The sequence below is a fragment of the Strix aluco genome, chromosome 6 (genome assembly GCF_031877795.1).
Source record: "Strix aluco isolate bStrAlu1 chromosome 6, bStrAlu1.hap1, whole genome shotgun sequence".
Taxonomy (NCBI): domain Eukaryota; kingdom Metazoa; phylum Chordata; class Aves; order Strigiformes; family Strigidae; genus Strix; species Strix aluco.
In genome coordinates, this window is record NC_133936.1 from 20,955,406 (window position 1) to 20,975,590 (window position 20,185).

General features: G+C 37.4%; 1 protein-coding gene across 1 annotated transcript in view; it reads right to left on the reverse strand.

Annotated features, from left to right (window-relative positions):
• The window catches only part of GRB14 (growth factor receptor bound protein 14), a 68,647-nt gene that overhangs the window by 13,808 nt on the left and 34,654 nt on the right, over positions 1-20,185 (reverse strand). The window contains 4 exon segments of the mRNA XM_074829965.1: positions 515-652; positions 7,002-7,076; positions 9,047-9,168; positions 16,629-16,803. Of these exon segments, the coding sequence (XP_074686066.1) occupies positions 515-652; positions 7,002-7,076; positions 9,047-9,168; positions 16,629-16,803 (510 nt within the window).

Genomic DNA, 20,185 nt, shown 5'->3' on the forward strand with positions numbered 1-20,185 from the left:
AGAAAAAACATTGGTTTAAGTGGTTTATGTAAAAGGTGTCTCAACTCCAATGTATCCATAATCAGGTTTAAAGTACTAAATGATAAACTGTCCAGTGACAAAATCTAAAAACTCTCAAAATTTTCCTATAAAATCCTTTTATACATAGGTTTTTGTTTATTTTAGATAATGAACCATTATGTCCACTTTTCAGAGCATCTACTTATACTTCAGGATTATAACTACTATTTGAAAATTCATTTTTAAAGGGTACTCTGGTACCTGATTGGAAAAATATTAACCAGAATGAAGCAAAGTTATCAGGAAAAAAGAAACTACTGTTTCTAAGACAATACTTTCCCAATTTTATATCTCAATATCGCTCTAATTTTTATTTATAATAGATTTTATTTTCTTTTTTATCACTATAAGTTGAAATTCAAATTTTGGTTATTATTACAACAAATGATAAATACATACACATTTGCTCTAACTTCGTAGTTGTGTCTCTTTTTTTTTTTTTCCCTTCCCTTACCTTAGATGTACCTTTAGTGGAAAAATAAAGGCCAGATCTTCTCAACAGAAAGTACAATTTTTTCCACGATTTTTTTCCCTGCTCCTTTGCATGCAAATAACCATGAATCTCAGGATACGTGCTGGAGCTTAAGAACATCTGAAAGAAAATATCAGACATGCACTTTTCTTTTCATCTGAAACCAGCTTTCTGTTTCATTAACATACTCAGACAGGACTAAGGGGAATAAACCCCTAAATCCACTATCATACCACACTAATTCAGTTATGATTGCATCTAATCCCATTAAAAGTACCTTTGATTTAAGGCATGTAGAATGTTACACAACTCCAAGGTATGCTAAGCAAGTTACATATTTATATGGAACATATGGTTTGAAATGAGAGCATTAGTTATGCAATATGTTGACTTCAGCAACAAAACCAGTGTAAGAAATTCTGATCCCGTGCCTCAGACCCTATTTATATAAAACTACCAACAGAAGAAAAAAAAAAATGCCATCCCTCTCTCCTCTCTGTTACAAGCCAGATAAGAGAACTGATCCAAGTTAGAATTAATTCAACAAACAAGTCACAAAATCGGAATCACAAAACCATGCAGGTCAGGCAGATATTAGCATTTTCAAAAGGAGGGAACAAAGGTCTCAGGACCTGAAGTGATGCTTAAGGACCTTTAGCTTTAGGAGCATTAGCTGAACCAAAACCAGGAGAGGTTGGACCAGTCACCAAGACAGCTCCTGCCTCTACTCAAGATATTCAATTGTCAGAGTGCAACACAGCTGTTATCTTGCTAAAACCAAGTACACAGTTTTACTCAGTCTGCAAAAGTACCCACTAAAAGCTGGCAACCACGTTAACTTTATTCTAATTCCATGTAATGCATCCATTTTTATTACTCTTCTTCCAATAAAACTACTCAGAACTATGACTCACAGCTAAACATACTAACCTTCAATTTCCAAATACGCAAAAGAATCTCTGTTACTACTAAGCTCTTCAATGAACCTTGCCCCAGGCTGGCCTGCAGTATCATAAATATCATATCATCTAGCTTTATACAGAGGTAGGGAACAAAGGATTTTCTGGTTGATATCTGCAGCTTTCATTGCTGCATTTTCCTTCTGTCCACTACCACTTTCAGAAAATCTGATTTGAGGACACAAAGCAACAAATTACCAGGCAAGAGACAGACTGGCTAGTACTGGACTGCAGCAAAATGATGAAGTGATTGTGATTTTGGAAGTACACCAAGTTCTCTGGCCACTAAATAATGCAGCCCAAACAAGATACACAAGGTTTCTTTGACTTTTATTGTTTTCCTCCCTTGCAGTCAGATGCATGACTGTACTACCTGTAGACCAACCTGAGCTAATTAAATTCAACTGGTGTGAATGCAGTAACATGGGCAGGCTTCATTTGACAAGGGAGTGCCCTAGCCCACAACTAGGAATGCATTATGAATTGCTTCACTGCTATTCACCTGAATAGTTAAATTACAATAAGACTAGGTACATCTATTTACATGTGCTGCTGGCACACAGCTGTGTGCAAATGCAGTTTAAGCTATTTCAGCCACACTGAAGCAGATGGGTAGGTCCTAGTAGGTGTTCCAGCCTGTTAATCTTCCCATTTGCCACATATTAACAGGTTCACTGATGGTGAATATAAAGGCTGAATTGAAAAAGTATTTTAACTCTATAAACAAAGTCAAATGGAAGCTTTAGGAAAACCTAAAAGAGTCAATGTATGTAAAAATAAAAGAGCATCTTTTTAGGCTTTAGCATCTCTGCTGAAGATGAAAGGAGTGGTTGGCTCCCAGCCTGCACAAGTGTTTTCCCCAGGATTTCTGCCATAAGAGCTTCAAACTAGAAGCGCTGTCATGAAAAATGCTTTTCTTACTCAGCAGACCAAAGTGGAGGAGCAATACAAAGCTCAGCTTCGACAGTCACTGCTGTACCCATGCTATCAATTAAAATAAAGTAGCAATAATGCTAGGAAAAAGGCAATCCTAGATCCATCTTTTTCTTTCTAAGACAGCTGAGGACTCCGTGAGAAAATATAACATGAATAAACTGTAGTCAAAACCTTTAACTGTCAGAAGGAATGAACAGTAAAAATACTTCATAGTGAGAACTGAATGTCTGTAATAAAACCCTAAAACTAAAGATAGTAGAAAAGATAACTTCCTTGGGTTTTTTTATTGGGGGTTGGTTTTGGTTGGGGTTTATGTTGAGGTTTTGGTTTTGTTTGTTGGTTGGCTTTTTTTTTTTTTCCAATGGAAGTACATGCAAGTTTATTATAGGGGAAATTATCCCTGCTTATGCAGATAAGAGGTAATCAAAATAAAAGAAAAATAAGAAAAATAAGAAAAGTCCTTAATATAGGAAGAAAAAGAGGGCAGAGTTAAATGATGGTATGCTGCAGACAGGGATTACTGGTCACACAATATGCAGAAATAAGCTTGCACCCTCTCTCCCATGCAGTGAAATATATAACATGGTATGTAGGGTGGTGTCAAATGTCACCATGTCTTTCAGATACTAATATATTACAGTACCAAGGACTTGATTACAATTTGATTAGCTGTAAAACCAACCAATTTAAAACCAATCTGAACAAAAAAAGAAAGCAAATAAATGTCTTTTGGGGGGTGGGGAAATACAATCAATCAACAAGTGAAAAACAACAGAACAGGAAAAACATTGCACTAACATGAATATAATAATAACAACAGCAGAAATACTAGACATCAATGAATGCAGTAAAGACTGAGAGCTGCACTCCTAACTGTACAACTTATTTGTCTGCATCTTCAACATTTTCAATGAAAGGATGGTTGCAGTAGAAGAGGCAACAACGTTTGCTAAGGTGGATGCTTCTCGAGCACTTATACACTATTTTGGAAAGCTAAAGAAGCCATCATTTCCCTAAGACTCTGTGAAACAAGTTTGAATTTGATGACTGATTTCTTCAAAGATGTGATGACAGCTGGCCATGATCCAGTCCAATGCTACTGGGAATGAGAAGGATTTTCCCTTGAACCTTATGATAAATTTGGGGGGCACCAAGTAATTCCAGTGAAGAACTGATGCTGATTCTCAGTATTGTCTCCTATAGACTTCAGTCAATCTGAGGAGTTTAGACTGGGAGAAAGGCGAGCAAAACCTAGAGTCTAAGACGGGGAAAAGCAACGGGCAAACCAGAACATGTCTAGGATATTGACAAGAGACTGAAACTCAGTGCACGACTATTTCAACCTGAAGACTGGAACAGAGTCAGATGAGAAACTGCTCAGGGAAAGAGGGACTTGCTGTGGCAGAGGGATTAAAGAAATGAAAGCCTGAATCTCAAATTGTGAAGGCAGAGAGTGGGAAAAACTAAGAACATGGGGCAAGAGACATCAATTGGGAAAGGGCAAAAGGAAAAGATACTATCAGTCATTCTACTTTTCACAAAATTATGAGTGTTTGTGTTGGTAATCCTGTTCTGTCTTTAACTTAATTTTTGCATATATAACATTTTTTTATGTTTATTTAGGAAAGATATATGCTCCCTTCTTTAATATATTCTACATCAGGTGCAAGCTTTTTTCATTGCTCTGGAAGATGGCTTGGACATGTGCTATCTACAATAGCTTTTTTTAATGTATTCACATTATATGTAAAAAGCTATTAGAAAGAAGCAGCCAAATTGGTCAATAGAACACTTGAACTCTGAACTTCAAGTCTACCTACAGAACCTGAATATCAATTGCATCTATTAAACAATGAGGAAGGAGTGGGGGGATAGGTCTATTCTTAAAGCAAAACCAGAAAAAAGTGTAATTACCCAAGTAATTTCAACCTTCCATTTTGAAGATGTTACTGTTAAATTTAAAACACTGATTGACATACTGCATAGTGAAAAAAATTCTGTTCCAAATACAATTAAAGATTTAAAAAAACAGAATTACAACACTGGAGAAATGTTCACAGACAAAATGAAAGAAAGCCAGGATAAAATTCTGATGCTTCAAAGTAAATAAAAATAATTATTGACTTCAGGGAGGCTAGGTTTTCACCCACTAACGCAGAACTCAATCCTGTCAATGCTATCTATGCTGTGCAGTGTATTCATTGGAACTGCTGCCATGAATAAGAACACAAAAGGATCTAGTACACACATGAATACATCTAAAATAAGAGTTGTTCCAATAAGCAGATGATGTTTTAAACAAGCCCTATTTAAAATTACATTTAACAACAGTTTCACATCTAATTAAACCAAGTGAATTAATTTGTTGCCCAGCTATGAAAATTGATAATTCTGAAGAATCAACCACCAACCCATCCCAAATTCTGAAAATAATAGAATATTTCATTACTATAGGGAGAGGCCTCAGATTAAAATCTTCACACTACATTCATTTTTGACATTTTTTAAAGCATCCAATTTGCAAAAATAACCTAAAGCAAGTTCCAAATGATCCATACTGCCTACCACTAGACATGTACATACAGTGTTGTGTCTCAGAGCAGCCATACTCTAATCAAAATAGTGACATGCTGCTTCTCTTTTTTTAGGCTGAAGATCTTCATGGCAGAAATTAAACCTCTCTCTTTGGTATACATAGACATTTGGTATATGCCAGACCTAGTAATTTTACTTAGCACATGCTAAATAGATAGGAGACAGGTAAACTTTTTCTGTTTTTCTGAGGCTATTTAGATGCTCTGATTTAAAGCCATCAGCCAAAATACTCACTCTCCCACTTTCAATGAAAGTCAAGAAAAACATAGTTGTAAAATATTTTACTTGCTTACAGTTCAATCCACAAAAAACTATAAAAGTATCAGAAGTGATTTTTTAATCACTTGTAAGCATTGACTTGTTAAAACTAATGTCTCTCTTGATACTTGACCAAGCACATCACAAATAATAACGCAAGCCCATTAACTTGTCTTAATGAAAGTTTTCCAAGGAAATAGCGACTCACTGTAAACAATTTACCCAACAACTTCTGCCGAAACATGTATAATGGCTGCACAATTCACAAAGGCATTCTCTACTTTGTGCCTAGTAAGTTTTATTTGATGAAATACAATTAAACAGATGATACAGCATAAAATAGCAACAGAAGAGAGTTCACAACAATTTTTTCAAGCTACCAAAATGGGATGTAACTATATATATTTAGAAAGATTCTTAATCTTAACCGCAAGCTCTACATACATTCTACATAACACAATATGGGCCTAAGGAAGTTCTGTGCAAGACTATATGGCAAAGAGTTCCATTATAAAAGTCTTTTTTTCAAACTACCAAATTACATTTGTGAGCAAAGAATATCAAGTTCTATTAATACAGGGGACAAGATTTTCTAAACAAAACATTTATGTTAGACTGCAAAATCTATTTTCTATTTAGGTAGCAAAAGTGAACTGATTTTCACTAGATACGCAGCATATTTTGAAATTACAAAGTTTTTATTTAGGTTTCTAAAAATGATTTACAGAATCTAGCACATGTCATTTAAATTTAATTTGAAACATTTTTTACTATATTTGGGATAATTAACATCCTGAGTAACATCTGCTTCTATAAGGATTATAGCTATTTAATACAGAAGAATGCTTTGAGAATTAGTTCTTCAATGTTTTTCATTTACTGATGGATGCTAAGGTAGAATTTATTATATAGATGCAAAAATTTTGGTAATTTTAGTTCTACCTTAAATATCTTGTGTTATTATGTTGCCTTTCCAATCATTCTTTATCCCAAACACTCACACGCAGGGTTGTTGTCTTAAGGCCAGTGAAAGTTCTTCTATTAATTAATTTTTCTAGTGACAAGCAAACAAGAGTGATGTGTATGTTTCCACCTTTATTACTCATTTTTCCCCTCTTTGAGAAGTAAGACGATGATCCCTCCTGATATGGTCATTCTGTGAAATTATTCCCACTGTAAATTAAAATCTTGTGTCTGCTTAAATATGACTAACACTGAGTGACCTACCATATTTTTTTTTTTCAAAGGCTACAGTAGCCTTCAAGCTAACAAATCATACCAGTCAGTCTAAATTTTCTACTCATTAAGTTTAACCATTTAATTCTTTTTTATACCCATTTGTATCACATTACCAGTTCCTCAGTATTCTACCCAGGCCTGCTGTTAAGTATGTGCTAAGTACTGCAGCATTCACCTTTTTAAGGGAACAGGATATTTCACCTGAAATACCCAATAAAGGTATTAACCATTTTTACTGCATTGTGTCTGGTTTGGCACTCCTTGATTCTGAAAGAATGTGCAAGTTTCCAACTGTGGTCATATAATAACTGTCTGGAAGGGACACACCGCTTCATATCTCATAAGGAAAAGTTATTAAACATGTTTTGAGTTATTCAAAAACCAGCAACAGAACCAACAGTGACAAAGAACTATGCTCACACAACACAGACAAGGGGAAATTCTGAGCTATGCTGGCTCATCTTCATTCAAAGATTACATACCTGTAATATCCCAGAGTGACTTACAGCTGCATTGGTGTCACTTGGAAAAGATATCATACGATCTGGAAAAAAGCTCTGTAACAATAATAATTTGTATCAAAGTTCTATAAAAATAAATATAAAACTTCCTATCTCTTTTGGATGTAAAATTAAAGTTCCCAGTGCAATGCAAGACACTGCAGATTCTCTGATCCAATAATTTAAGCTTACCTTAATATCATTCCTATATTGGTGACATCTTATATATAATTTGCTGAAAAATTTAGAATTTCGAGAAAACATCAGTGGTCTCTGGAAGCAAGAGGGTTTCATACATCAGTGTGAGTCATATTGCAGTACTTGGCCCTTAGTGTTGTTTTTCTAGTAGTAATTTCTATTTCTGTTGACATATAAGACTTGCCTGGGGATTCAAGATGCTACAAATGCTACAATACATTTTTCAGCATGCTACACCAACATGCTGAAAAATATATTGTTTTCTCTTGTTTTCATTACACGAGAAACCCAGTAAAATATTTTGGGATAACTTCCATTAATAGAGAACCAGTCCTCTCTGTTTTTCTTAATTGTCCATTTTGTATGATATGAATGTGAATTAACATCATGATCTGACTACCTCAATACAGTGTGGTTAAAAAGTCCACATTTAAAGTGTCAATTTCATTATCAAGGAAAGCTCAAGGGGTAATTTATGGGACAGATCTGCAGCTGGGGAGTTCAATATAGTCATGCAGATACAAACCAGCCAAGTTTGACCGTTACTAATAACGTTTTCTTAAAGCTTGGACATTCAAAGCTTATATTCCCTTGACCATCCAATGTCCACTGACTTTCATTTTTAACAAAACTGAACTACTGGTAGGGTTAATTCATATCATTTCTGATAAAGCATTCTTGCTACACCTGGGACCATAGTGCCCAGAAGAATGACTCAACAGGAAGAGTAAGGACTCTGATTAGCCACAGCTGCTGATGCTAGTCATAGCTTCACGTCTGCCACACTCCACAGCTGTTTCCACTCACTGGTTAATCAATATACATACAGACTTATCCTTTGAAAGCTTCTCTACTAACTGTAGACCATCTCAAACTTAGAATTTTTCACTAGTGCAGTGATATCTCCATGTCAGGTGAGTACATGATTTGCCCAGAGAAACACAGGTGGAGCAAGAAAAAAAAACAAACAAACCCTTAGATCTCTTCTATCTTTTGGTATCTTAATATTTGCCTTTTCACAGGTAGATAATTTGAGTTCCCTTCCACTTTTCACCTTTTAAGTCTTCATACACTTCTGCTATTTCTCCCTTTGACATCTGAAACTAGCTGGCTTTATAAGAGACAGCATTAGGAGTGATCCAAATACACTGTGCGTTTGAGCAACCAGATGGTGAGTTTCTCCTGCTGAGCCAGGACGGCTTCCATAGCCTTTGCCATCAGCCAAGGTCTGAATCAGCAACATTAACCTTTGGCAACATCCTTGAGTTACAAGTTGTCTCTGCTCTTTTTCCATTCCTTACATACACTAACTTTGGCTTCACTTTCACTTACTCTTAACAGGTTATGGCTGCTCACTGCCTGTTCTGTCACTTGTCATTTTGGTGCAGCTGTGAGAAGCTGCCATTGAACAGCACTGGGTCATAACATTAAATTTTCACTTTAACAATAAAATCATCTTTGCTACAGATGCCCCTCCTCACACTGCTTCATTTTATATTTTGTTGTCACTTGATGGAAACTTCACTCAATTTCAAAAATTTTATTTTGCCACAGGTCCATGTGCAAACTTCAATAAAGTTAAACCCATGCTTGCCCCCTCACCCAAAAAAAAGTATGAACATGGATGTTTTACAGTTCCAACAAAGGGACTGGCCAACAGTTACATGCACTACAATATATTCCTATATCCCATATATTCCTTCCCAATTATTCCTTTTGACTCATGTTATACTAACAGCTTTACACTCTGCCTGTCTGTGTGTAACAGAAAAGCCTATTTTGCAGCAACAGCAATTGCACCACTTCACAGATAGAATGTTAGGACTTACCAGTGGATTTTTAAAAAACTCATACTTGGCATAATTTTTTCTAAAATACAGTTTGTTTTCCTCTTCCATTACCCAATTTGACTGGACTTCCATCACTAATTCATGGTCCTCTATAGCTCTTCCTGTAAAAAAACCAAACAAATTAAAAAAGAAACACATAACCTGTGCCTAAGAGCTTAAGAGCAGAACATAAAAACACAAAGGTCAGATAAAAAAATATTATCAAATTAAATTAATTAAAATGAATACAAAACATGAAACAAGCAATCTGAACACAGTCCATTAATCAGGTCCATGTTATACCAAGTTACTGTTCTACCCCAGTAGGGCCCAAGTTCTGAGGTCTGTCCTACATGGGGGATTTCTGTTTGTGTTTTGTTGTTGTTGTTTTCTTTTACAGGGGCAGCTGAGGGCTTTATTCCATGTCATGGCCAAATCCACGTTCTCCCTGCAGAAGCCAGGCAGTTCCTGCTGGGTGATACATGGGGCAGTAGGCAGCAGACCACTTCAACCATTCACTCAGCCTGTCTGGGATGTCAGGAATGTTTGTCTTGTTGAATTCCTTGCTCTAATGCATCATTTGTAAAGTGAAAGTTATCTGCAATATAGAAAAGCATTAATTTGCCACCTTCTCCCCAAGGCCCCACTATGTCCTGAAGCATTTCTAAAACTGCAAATGAAATTAGGGCATTTCAGTGTTTTAATGTTTTTGCACAAACCAGGGATACTGAGCCACAGAACTAGCATAAGCAAAAGGAATGGTAAAAGTAAGCCATGAAAAAAAAATTAAAAAGAAAACAAAACAATAACCTACAAAGTGAATCCTAATGTGTAGTTTGTTTTTGCAGTGGGGCGAGGGGAAGAAAAGGCAAAGAATTCAGTTATTTGTACCACACCACTGGCATTCAGAATCGGTTTTCTCACTGCTTTAGATTGCTTCTGCCATTCAGATTCAATTTTACAGCAATATGAAATGCACTTATAAGAAAGATATAGAATTTAAGAATTTTCCTGCGTTGTGCATGTTTGCATGTTGCGTATTCTGAATAATGTAATGGGACTACTCGTAGTGCAGGAAGTTACACATAAATCCTGAAAGACTATGGATAATTTCTGTGCAATACTATTTGTATGGCCTTTTTTCTTTAATAAATCTCAGCAGCTTATGAACTCATGCTACAAAAAAAGGATGAACATGATTCCAAATGAGTATACAGTTTTTGTGGCCACTTGTACTTTTTGTGGACTCAAACTAATGAGAACAAAATGGAGTTGAACAAAGTTGTAGATTTTATTTAAATGATCATTGGCACCTCCAAATTTAAATTGTACTCCAACAATGAGTTACAGGTTAACAATAGGTTTGAGATTTGAACTTATGTCTCCCTGCCAATTACGGGGTTTTAACATCCAATTCTGATCATGGTTTCAAAGGGAAATGGCAATTAAAAATATATTATAAAAACCATGTAACTCACAATTTTATGATCACATTTTCTCCACTTCATTGCTTTATCATAAAAGATCTTATTATATACCTTAAAGGAATGTTGATGCTCTCATATAACTGCCTGTTAGAAAAATCTTAAAAAATCATAACAGATAAAAGACTAGTATGGATTTTTTTAAAAACTTAATTAGACATAACATTAATTTAATATAAATGGTAAATTTTTGCAAGTGATCCTGGCTAAGCAAAGAGCCTAACTTTCATAAAGTGTAGCATGTACAACCTTCTAAGAGATAAAAATCAAACCTCAAATTTGAAATCATTAAAGCCTCTTTAGAACTACAGCATCTTTTTATTGATCTTCTCTTGCCACCTCTTTTGCCAGTCACTGCTTCATGCTTCCACACTGTCCAATCTGGTGGGGAACACCCTTATGGTAGCCTGCAAATGTATAAACTTCTTCAGGAAATTTCCAGCTGGAAAATTTAGAAACAATACACTCACACAGCTAAATTTCACCTCAGTAGGAAAATATCAAGTTCATGACTAGCAGAAGACAAAGCACTCTCATGATCAAGAAGGGAAAAGTTAAACTTTCATTGAATTTAACTCATTCTTCATTGACTTTAACTCATTCTTGAGCCCATAAAGAGACTGATTAATGATGCTATATGAAACTCGCATTTTGTAACCAGATCACAGAAAGCAAATAAAAACATAAAGCAATTCAGAAAACAAAAAATACCTCAAAAATACTGAAAGAAAAGTGAGCATTTTAAAATCTTGTACAGGCTGCTTACGACTCCAAAACACTTTCTTCAGACGCAGGGGTAAAAAGACACTAAAGAACTGAAGCTCTTACTCAAAACCAGCATTTTTTTTCCCTTCAGTTTTACAGAGAGAAAGCGCTCCTCTGGGATGACATTTAAAACTCTTAAATGCTTGGCATTGTGACATTTAAGAAAATAGCATTTCCTCAAGACTTACTTCTTGGTACAAAAATAAGACATTCTGCATCACCCCAATGGATGGGTAAAGATGCTGGTATTTATTTATTTTTAAGGTGTCACATCACGGAATATTTTACAATTGATTCAACTTACTTTCTTGAAGGAACTGAAAGACTGAGTTAGTGCCCTCCAAAACACAGACCTGTAATCAAATCCCTAAATGCTGCCATGAAAAAGCTGCACTTTGGTTTAGTTAGATCATTTTTTCTCTTCCGGTTAGACTGAAGAGTTTCCACCTTCCTCTCTACCACCTCTTTATTACTACTATCTCTAACATTAGGAGCACCTGCTACAGTCCAAAACAGAGTCTCCTTAACTATGGGAAGTAACAAAAGCACACGAAAGAAAATTTAACATTGAAGTGCATGACAGAACACATTTCAAATAGCCTCCTCTCTAGCCACCCATCAGGGGAAAAAAAAGGATACTAAACAAAAATCAGAAAAGCCATTGTCCAGTACTATAGCACAGATAGTGTTTTGTGAGTCTTCCCACAGGCTACCTAAAAGAATGCAGACAGTGAAATCAAAATAAGAGACTGAAACACAACAATGATGGGTCTGGCCAAGGCACTATAGCCTACTCAAAGAGGAACCCTACAACACAAGTCTATTGAGCTGCAGAAGCAAATAGAAAACCGTTTACAGTCAACACAAAAATTTCTCACTAGAAAAGGAAAAATTTCAGGATGAAGACAGTACTTTTCTTGGAAAGGAGAACAGCTTCTGGTTTTGTAGCCTGCCCTGTACAGGGAAGTTGCAATGGAAGCATGGGACTTCAACACCAAGGTACCTGGTGGTAGGGATGACATGGCATCATCCAAATCTAGGCATACCTCAGCTGCCTTCAATAACCTTAGACAAGGTGAAAAACATCCAAGGATTTCTTTGAATTCAATAGCTTGAGACAAAAAGGACACATACCTGAAGCACACAGTTCTGAAATACATTGCGATTTATAGTGCTGTAATAATTGTCATACTTCAGATATTTGAAACAGAGCCCAGGCTACTGCAAAACTTTGAAGATGGGTAGGAAGGCTGAGATCTGGATCCCAGGTGATGAGGCAGCAGCAGCAGGCTGTGTGCAGTGTGGGTGCCCCAGGGCAGGCAGATGGGGTGCACCGGCCAGCGCCCCGGGGAAGTGGCGCAAATGGAGGAACCATCTCCCCTGCCCATTCGCCCTGAGTCAACACAAGCTGGTCAGCACTTGCCATGCAATGTAGCGAGGACACGACCATGCTTATTGTTAACAATATAGCTCCACAGTAAAGGGCATATAGGTTTGTGAAAACAGGAATATTCAGACCATGGTTTTATGTTTTGTTTTAGGTAGGATTTTTTTGTTTTTACTTTTTTACCCTTCACATGCAGATGCCTCCACACAGCAATGAAGGCACACTCCGGTGATGTAATTAATGTCTGTCTTGATTAAAAGCAGAATGCTGTGCTCCGCTCACTAAGATTCATGCAATTATATCTAATTCTGAAGTATTCAGACAGCTGTTAGATATTAAAGAAAATGTTCACTAAATGGTGAATGAATTATTAATCCCCATCACACTGGAATTTACACAGACACACACACTCACTCACAGTACTTCTCCTTTCTATATCCATTCATTTAACTTGGGAGCAGAAAAAACCGGTCTAAATTTCCATGGGTAAAGCACACAACAGAATAATAAATAGCAAACAGTCCAAAACTACATTAGCATTTGAAAAATACTTATTCATGCTACTCATCCAGTGCTTAAGAATATACTTAATGCAAGTCAAGATCAATATGTTAAACCTTTCAAACAAAACTAGATCTAACAGTATCATAAATATAAATCCTGAATTGCCACCCTCATCATTTAGGAAATAATTTATTTTAAAAATGAACAATTCACCTTTTTCTAAAATTATGCCCAAAGCAGCTGTAGCAATCAGAAGATCATATAGTGAATGCAGGTCTTCAGACCTGCACACCAGCAATTTTGAGAATTTCAGAATCTTAGAAAAAGCAGCTTCACTAATGATTTGATATTGAAATATTCCAATAAATCCTTCAGATTGAAGAAAATACACTATTTGACAAAATGTATATCGTGCAAATAAATAAACCTGAAGAAACAATGCCACTATTGTTCTGGCATGGTTTGTCAAAAGTGTCTTCTTCAATACTTACTACACTACTTAAACATCAGCCACACTATAAAATACAGAAAACACTTCTACGTAGTGTTGTATAAAGTTATTTTTATACCTCCTCTTCTGTAGCAGTCAGTCATTTACAGCCTCGACCCAGATTTAACTCTGACCTTACTCTGAGCTGGGAGCATCTTACAACTGATACATTCAGTGCAAAAGGTTATAAATATCTTTGAAATGTTACAAAGCAAGAAAAAAATTTTGAAAAACGTTTGTGGCTGCCTTCATAGGATAAAAGAGCAGAAAAGGGCAGAAAACAGTTTTAGCTTTTGTAGTTCATCTTTAAAATACAGCTGTTAAACATAATACAGTCGGAGATGCACAGTCAAGTTTACTTTACACAAATCCACAAGTCCAGATTCCCTAGATATATACACAGAAAGGGAGCTTAACAATAGCTTTTAGCCATATATAAATACTGGGCGGGGGGGGGGGGGGAGGAGTGGTATTTGTTTTTTTGGTGGTGGTGTGAGGGGGGTTTTAAATGGACAGTACTGCCATTACCAGGTACCAGTGCAGTTTCTTCTAAGAATTAAGAACTCCAAGGAGATTTTTATGTATTTTAGAATGCAGGAAGGCGCCCAAAACATCCTTCTTCTCAAGGCACACTTTGCACCAGCAGCTTGAACTGCCCTTGAGGTTGCGGAAGTACTACCTTTGGTAACTCTAGTACAGTGCTAAAGTTCAAGAATAATATAGAAACTTTGAGTGACATGAAATGAAAACCAGATTTTTTATGGCATTTGCCTTCTAGTACATTTTTCTGATATAATACCCCATCAAAACCAAACATAATACAGTAACACAGTGTTGTATAAGTAAGATTGTCTGACTAGAGTATCAGTTCAATACTACATCCTAGTAGTGGGCTTCTAAACTCATCTTTTGCTGAGTGAAGTCTTTCCTGTGTTCTGCATTCTTTACATCTCTAAATTTAATTTGTCTTAATGTGTTTTTATACTGCAAAATTATGTCTATACACAACAAAAAGGAATAGAGACCAGAAGTTAAAATTATAGTTGTAGTCTGAAACCACAGATTACACCTTTTAAGTTGTATAATAGAAAAAGAGGTTTTTTACTGTACTAGAGGAACACTGATAATGTGGAAGTTCAGAGCATTTCGCTTCCAGCAACTTAAAATACTAAGCATAAAGTCACTTCAACACAGTTCATAGGTCCATAAGTGGAAGTTTAGAAGAATGGTTTTGGTTTGCTTTTAAGCAGTCCTGCGCCAGAGTTCACGATAAATCTAGCCAAACTGACCATATTGAAGGAAAATATCGAGAGCCTACTCTAATGCTTCTGAAGACTGAGCCTTATTGTCCAGAAAGAACAGGACTGTGTAACAGCTTTCTGTCCCTGATATCAGAGATTTCACTCAGATGTTTGGAACAACAAAGATTTTATTTGCAATGAAAATAATGCAAGTCTTGCTAGAGATAAGCAGGAAATACCAATACAAGAGGAAGAACGGCCAAAGAAAAGCAAGGAAGAGCAAGGAACAATTTGCAGTGAGAACCTTAACAATCAGTGTCTTACAAAGGGAGGGAAAGGCTGTGGATGTTGTCTACCTTGACTTCAGTAAGGCCTTTGACACCGTTTCCCACAGCATTCTGCTGGCGAAACTGGCTGCTCGCGGCTTGGATGAGCACACGCTTCGCTGGGTAAAAAACTGGCTGGACGGCCGGGCCCAAAGGGTTGTGGTGAATGGAGTTAAATCCAGTTGGTGGCCGGTCACGAGTGGTGTCCCCCAGGGCTCGGTTTTGGGGCCACTCCTATTCAACATCTTTATTGATGATCTAGATGAGAGGATCGAGTGCACCCTCTGAAAGTCTGCAGACAACACCAAGTTGGGTGGGAGTGTTGATCAGCTCGAGGGTAGGGAGGCTCTGCAGAGAGACCTGGACAGGCTGGAGCGATGGGCTGAGGCCAACTGGAGGAGTTTCAATAAGGCCAAATGCCGGGTGCTGCACTTCGGCCACAACAACCCCCAGCAGCGCTACAGGCTTGGGGAGGAGTGGCTGGAGAGCTGCCAGTCAGAGAGGGACCTGGGGTGGGCGACTGACAGCCGGCTGAGCCAGCAGTGTGCCCAGGTGGCCAAGAAGGCCATTGGTATCCTGGCTTGCATCAGAAATAGCGTAGCCAGCAGGGACAGGGAAGTGATCTTACTCCTGTACTCGGCACTGGTGAGGCTGCACCTCGATGACTGTGTTCAGTTTTGGGCCCCTCACTACAAAAAGGACATTGAATTACTCGAGCGTGTCCAGAGAAGGGCAACGAAGCTGGTGAAGGGTCTGGAGCACATGTCGTATGAGGAGCGGCTGAGGGAACGGGGGTTGTTTAGTCTGGAGAAGAGGAGGCTGAGGGGAGACCTCATCGCCCTCTACAACTACCTGAAAGGAGGTTGCAGAGAGCTGGGGATGAGTCTCTTTAACCAAGTAACAAGCTATAGGACAAGAGGGAATGGCCTCAAGTTGCGCCAGGGAAAGTTTAGACTAGATATCAGGAAGCATTTATTTACAGAACGGGTTGTTAGGCGTTGGAATGGGCTGCCCAGGGAGGTGGTGGAGTCCCCATCCCTGGAGGTGTTTAAGAGCAGGGTTGACGTAACGCTGAAGGATATGGTGTAGTTGGGAACTGTTAATGTTGGGCTGGTGGTTGGACTAGATGATTCTTCAAGGTCTTTTCCAACCTAGGCGATTCTGTGATTCTGTGAAATCACTCTTACAGACACAGACCAAGCAGTGTGAGGCAAATGTACTTTATAGCTATGCTTTCAAAAAAGGAGAAGCAGAAGCAATAAACTCCCAAAAGAACAAATTCACACAAGCCCTCCCAAGCCTTTCTATTACAATTGTACTTCTATGTGAAAATGAAAACCAAACACCTTATTTACTGCCATACCATTATATAGTATGAGTCTTACCTAAACCTGTGTGTGTAAGTTGTTCAAACAGAGTCCAGCTGTGGTCATCAATATAGTGGTTCTTCAATATCAACAGCTGACATACATCCCTGGCTGTTATATCACTTGGTACTTCCAAAGCTCTGCTAGTATCATCTTCACTATACACTTTAATTACCTGCAATAAATAAAAAAGCTAAAATATCCATAAGTTTAATCTTTGATTCAGTTAGTCCAAATATATTTCTTTCTCAGCTTCATGACTGAGACAAGAACCTATACACGTAGGATACAATACTAAAGACAGTCATTTTTCTTTAGTACGATGGTATAATTGAGTACAAAACAGCTGAGCAAAGCATATCCCACTTCTAAATTTGGCTACTGGACATCCCTTGCCACAGGACACTGGACAGATTGGTGCATTCACTTAAAAAAAAAAAAGTAATGTAAAGGTAAATAAACCTAGTGAAACTGTACATTCTTATATAAACCAAAGAAGAAACCACAGAGGATAAACAGTGAAACTCAAGAACTCTGTGACTGCAGAACTATAGAAAGATTTGATAAAATTAGAGTTAGTTCAGAGAACAGTAATCAGATTTCTATAGACCATAACAGTAATCACAATTCTATAGACCATAAAAACAGGAGATGCTACAGAGCTGCTTCAAATTTTGACAAGCAAGAACTGGAACTATGAGTAAATGAAGGCATATATACATATATACAGAATCAAAAACATCATACATGGAAAAGAATTACCATCATATGAGGACCAGGAAAGTAAATAAAATGTTCTAAAACATGTACATGCAAAAATCTTATCACAAAGTAGACAATTTTCATCATGTTTTATCTCAGTGGTTTTTCCAAGATTCTTTATTATGTTGGGGGCGGGGGGGGGGGGGGGGGGGGGCGGTATGGAAGGAGTCAATACAAATTCTCATTACTTATCCTTTTCATTTTCACTTTTACATTTCAGTAAAAAAATACTTTTTTCAACATTGGTACACATTTTAGAGTCCTGAAGAATGAGTATCCACTAAGTTCTGGAAGAAGTGAAGCTAAACCTGCTTATGCTTAGTTTCAAATGAACAGCTTAAGGTGTCATTGCATACTGACTGACTGAAAGAAGACATGACCATTCAGGTATTTTTTTCTGTATTTTCTTTCTCTGAAGGAGAATGAATGAAATGAATCAGATGAACCAGTGAATTGGATGGAATTGATGCAAAACACTAGTGCTCTGTCTTTATAAGCTCTGCACAGTGACTAATCCCATTAAAGTCAATACAGAAGATTTTTTTTTGTATAGGAGTAGAAAATAATTTCTTATTCCTCACAGCAGTCAAGAAACTCAATACTCTGCTAGATTTCCTCTATTTCTCATTAAAAAAAAGTGAAAAATATTGAGTCTCCTGACAAGAATCAACTCTTATCTGTGGTACTGTATGTTGGAATAGTAACATAGTTCCTAAAATAAAACAAATGTTTGAGATTTTATTATAAACACAAACAGGCAGGTAAACAATACTTTGGCCTTGCATATTAAATCATGATGAAGTCCAATATGATTTGCTTTAATATTTCAGGTAATAGATGATGACAGCTCAAGAATTCCACATGAGGTTCAGCCACCCTTGACATGACACTGATCTCCAGGATATAGAAAACACTAAAATCACGCTTCTAAAGTGGTTAAAATCTGTCTCACCTCAAAGCAGAGCTTTTCAGGGAAAACAGGCATACCTTGGAGAAAGCTGATTTGATGTTACCGCAGGCCTAAGCTATAGCCCAGTACTCACATTTAATGCAAAAGGGAAAAAGACCACATCAATATTGAATTCAGTGATCATTACTGCCAAAGCAGCCATTGTTGATGGCTACGGTTGGTCTTATAAGATATCTATGCTCTGGCAGCATTCCCACTGCTAAGCAAGTGAGACCAGTAGCAATGTAACCTGCTTGCAGTAGGGTCTTGTTCCACACACACAACTTAAACTCCTACTCTAATAACACAGAAATTATGTTTTGCAGTGCAGGATAAACCAGCATGATTTAAATTCCTGCAGTATTTACAAGGATTCAAAGATGAAATTAAAAGACATGTCTGGCAGGGTGCACTGTGAATGGGATGGAGGGCTGTACAGGTGAGTAGACAAAACAGCATCCCATCACCTTAAAACATGTCCTACTCTGGGCAGCACTGAAGGTCAGAGACAGCTTCATTAGTCTCTCCACTAAGTCTGTGTCACACTGAATCTAAAAGATTTTACAGGCTGAAGTGCCAGAAAGGAGAGAGACTGTATAGAAAGGGAAAAAAAGAAGAGAAAGCAACTGCAACTTCCTTAGTATTGGACTAGATGATCATTGTAGGTCCCTTCCAACTGAAATATTCTATTCTATTTCTCAATATTCTTGCAATAAAGCCAGGTTGAGAATCCACACCAGTGCCCTGGCTAGGGACCCTGCCAGCACATACTAGCAACTGTAGTTTTCTCCAGGTACTCATCAAGTTAGGTGGTGTGTTCGTTTTACAGCAAGAGCACGTACAGCCCACACTGAGGCCCTTGACGGACGATTTTTACAGAAATTCTTTTTAAAAAGGTTAAGAGTTGCAGTGCAAATGACTACACTCATTGCTGAAGAAATAGAAAAAGACTTTTTAAGATGCTGAAGACAGCAACACAAGTCATGATAATGAGCTGCCTGCAGCCATTCAACTCGGGGAACGGGAAGCCTTGGAGGTGGCCTTGGACTACAGGAGCACAGCTAAAACAAAACAACACAACAAAAAAACAATGGAAAAAAAACCCGAGTTTATATTCTCTGTGAGTATTCTCACTTGGCTTTCTCGGTATAGGGAAATAAATCCTGTGCAAGTCTAGGACAATGGATCACCCCAGTTCACAGCTATGACATGTGCTACCATATAAAACACAAATGCTATGCCCTTTTTCTCTTCCTTGAAAGGGATTCAAATACAGCAGGAGACAACAGACAGGCAGCCACCTAACAGACCCTTCTGAACTTCTGTTACGGTTTTAGTTTAATGAATTGAATGTGATGGTGTAAATCTCATCAGTTAGAGTGACCTTTGAGGGGTTTTTTAATTAGAAAAACTTGCTCAGTCTGTGCTTTCTGCAGTGTTTGAAGCAAAGTCTCTTATAGGATTTGCAGGGAATGTATTTGTTCCAAGGGGAGTGGATCAGATGAAAAAGGATAAATTCAAAAGCCTGTTTTTCCTTGGAAATATGTTGCAATAAATACTTCTCTTCCCAGAAGTAGAGGATGCTCCCAGAATTAAAGGGTGGCAGGATTATGCTAAAGATGCAGTTATGCTGACCTCCTACAGAGATAAGGAAGTTTGAGTGACCATTACTTTATTTTTATTAGCAGTTATCATCATGCATTGGGCTGGCCAATCATCCCCACTCTCTTCCATCTTTTTCCCCTGAAAATTTGTCTGAGAAGTAACACATAAGAAAAGAGCTGCTAATTGAGAACAAGCGGTCATTACGGTTTTCATTACCATATACCCTCAAGCTTTGTTCTAAAGCTATTTAACTTCCCTT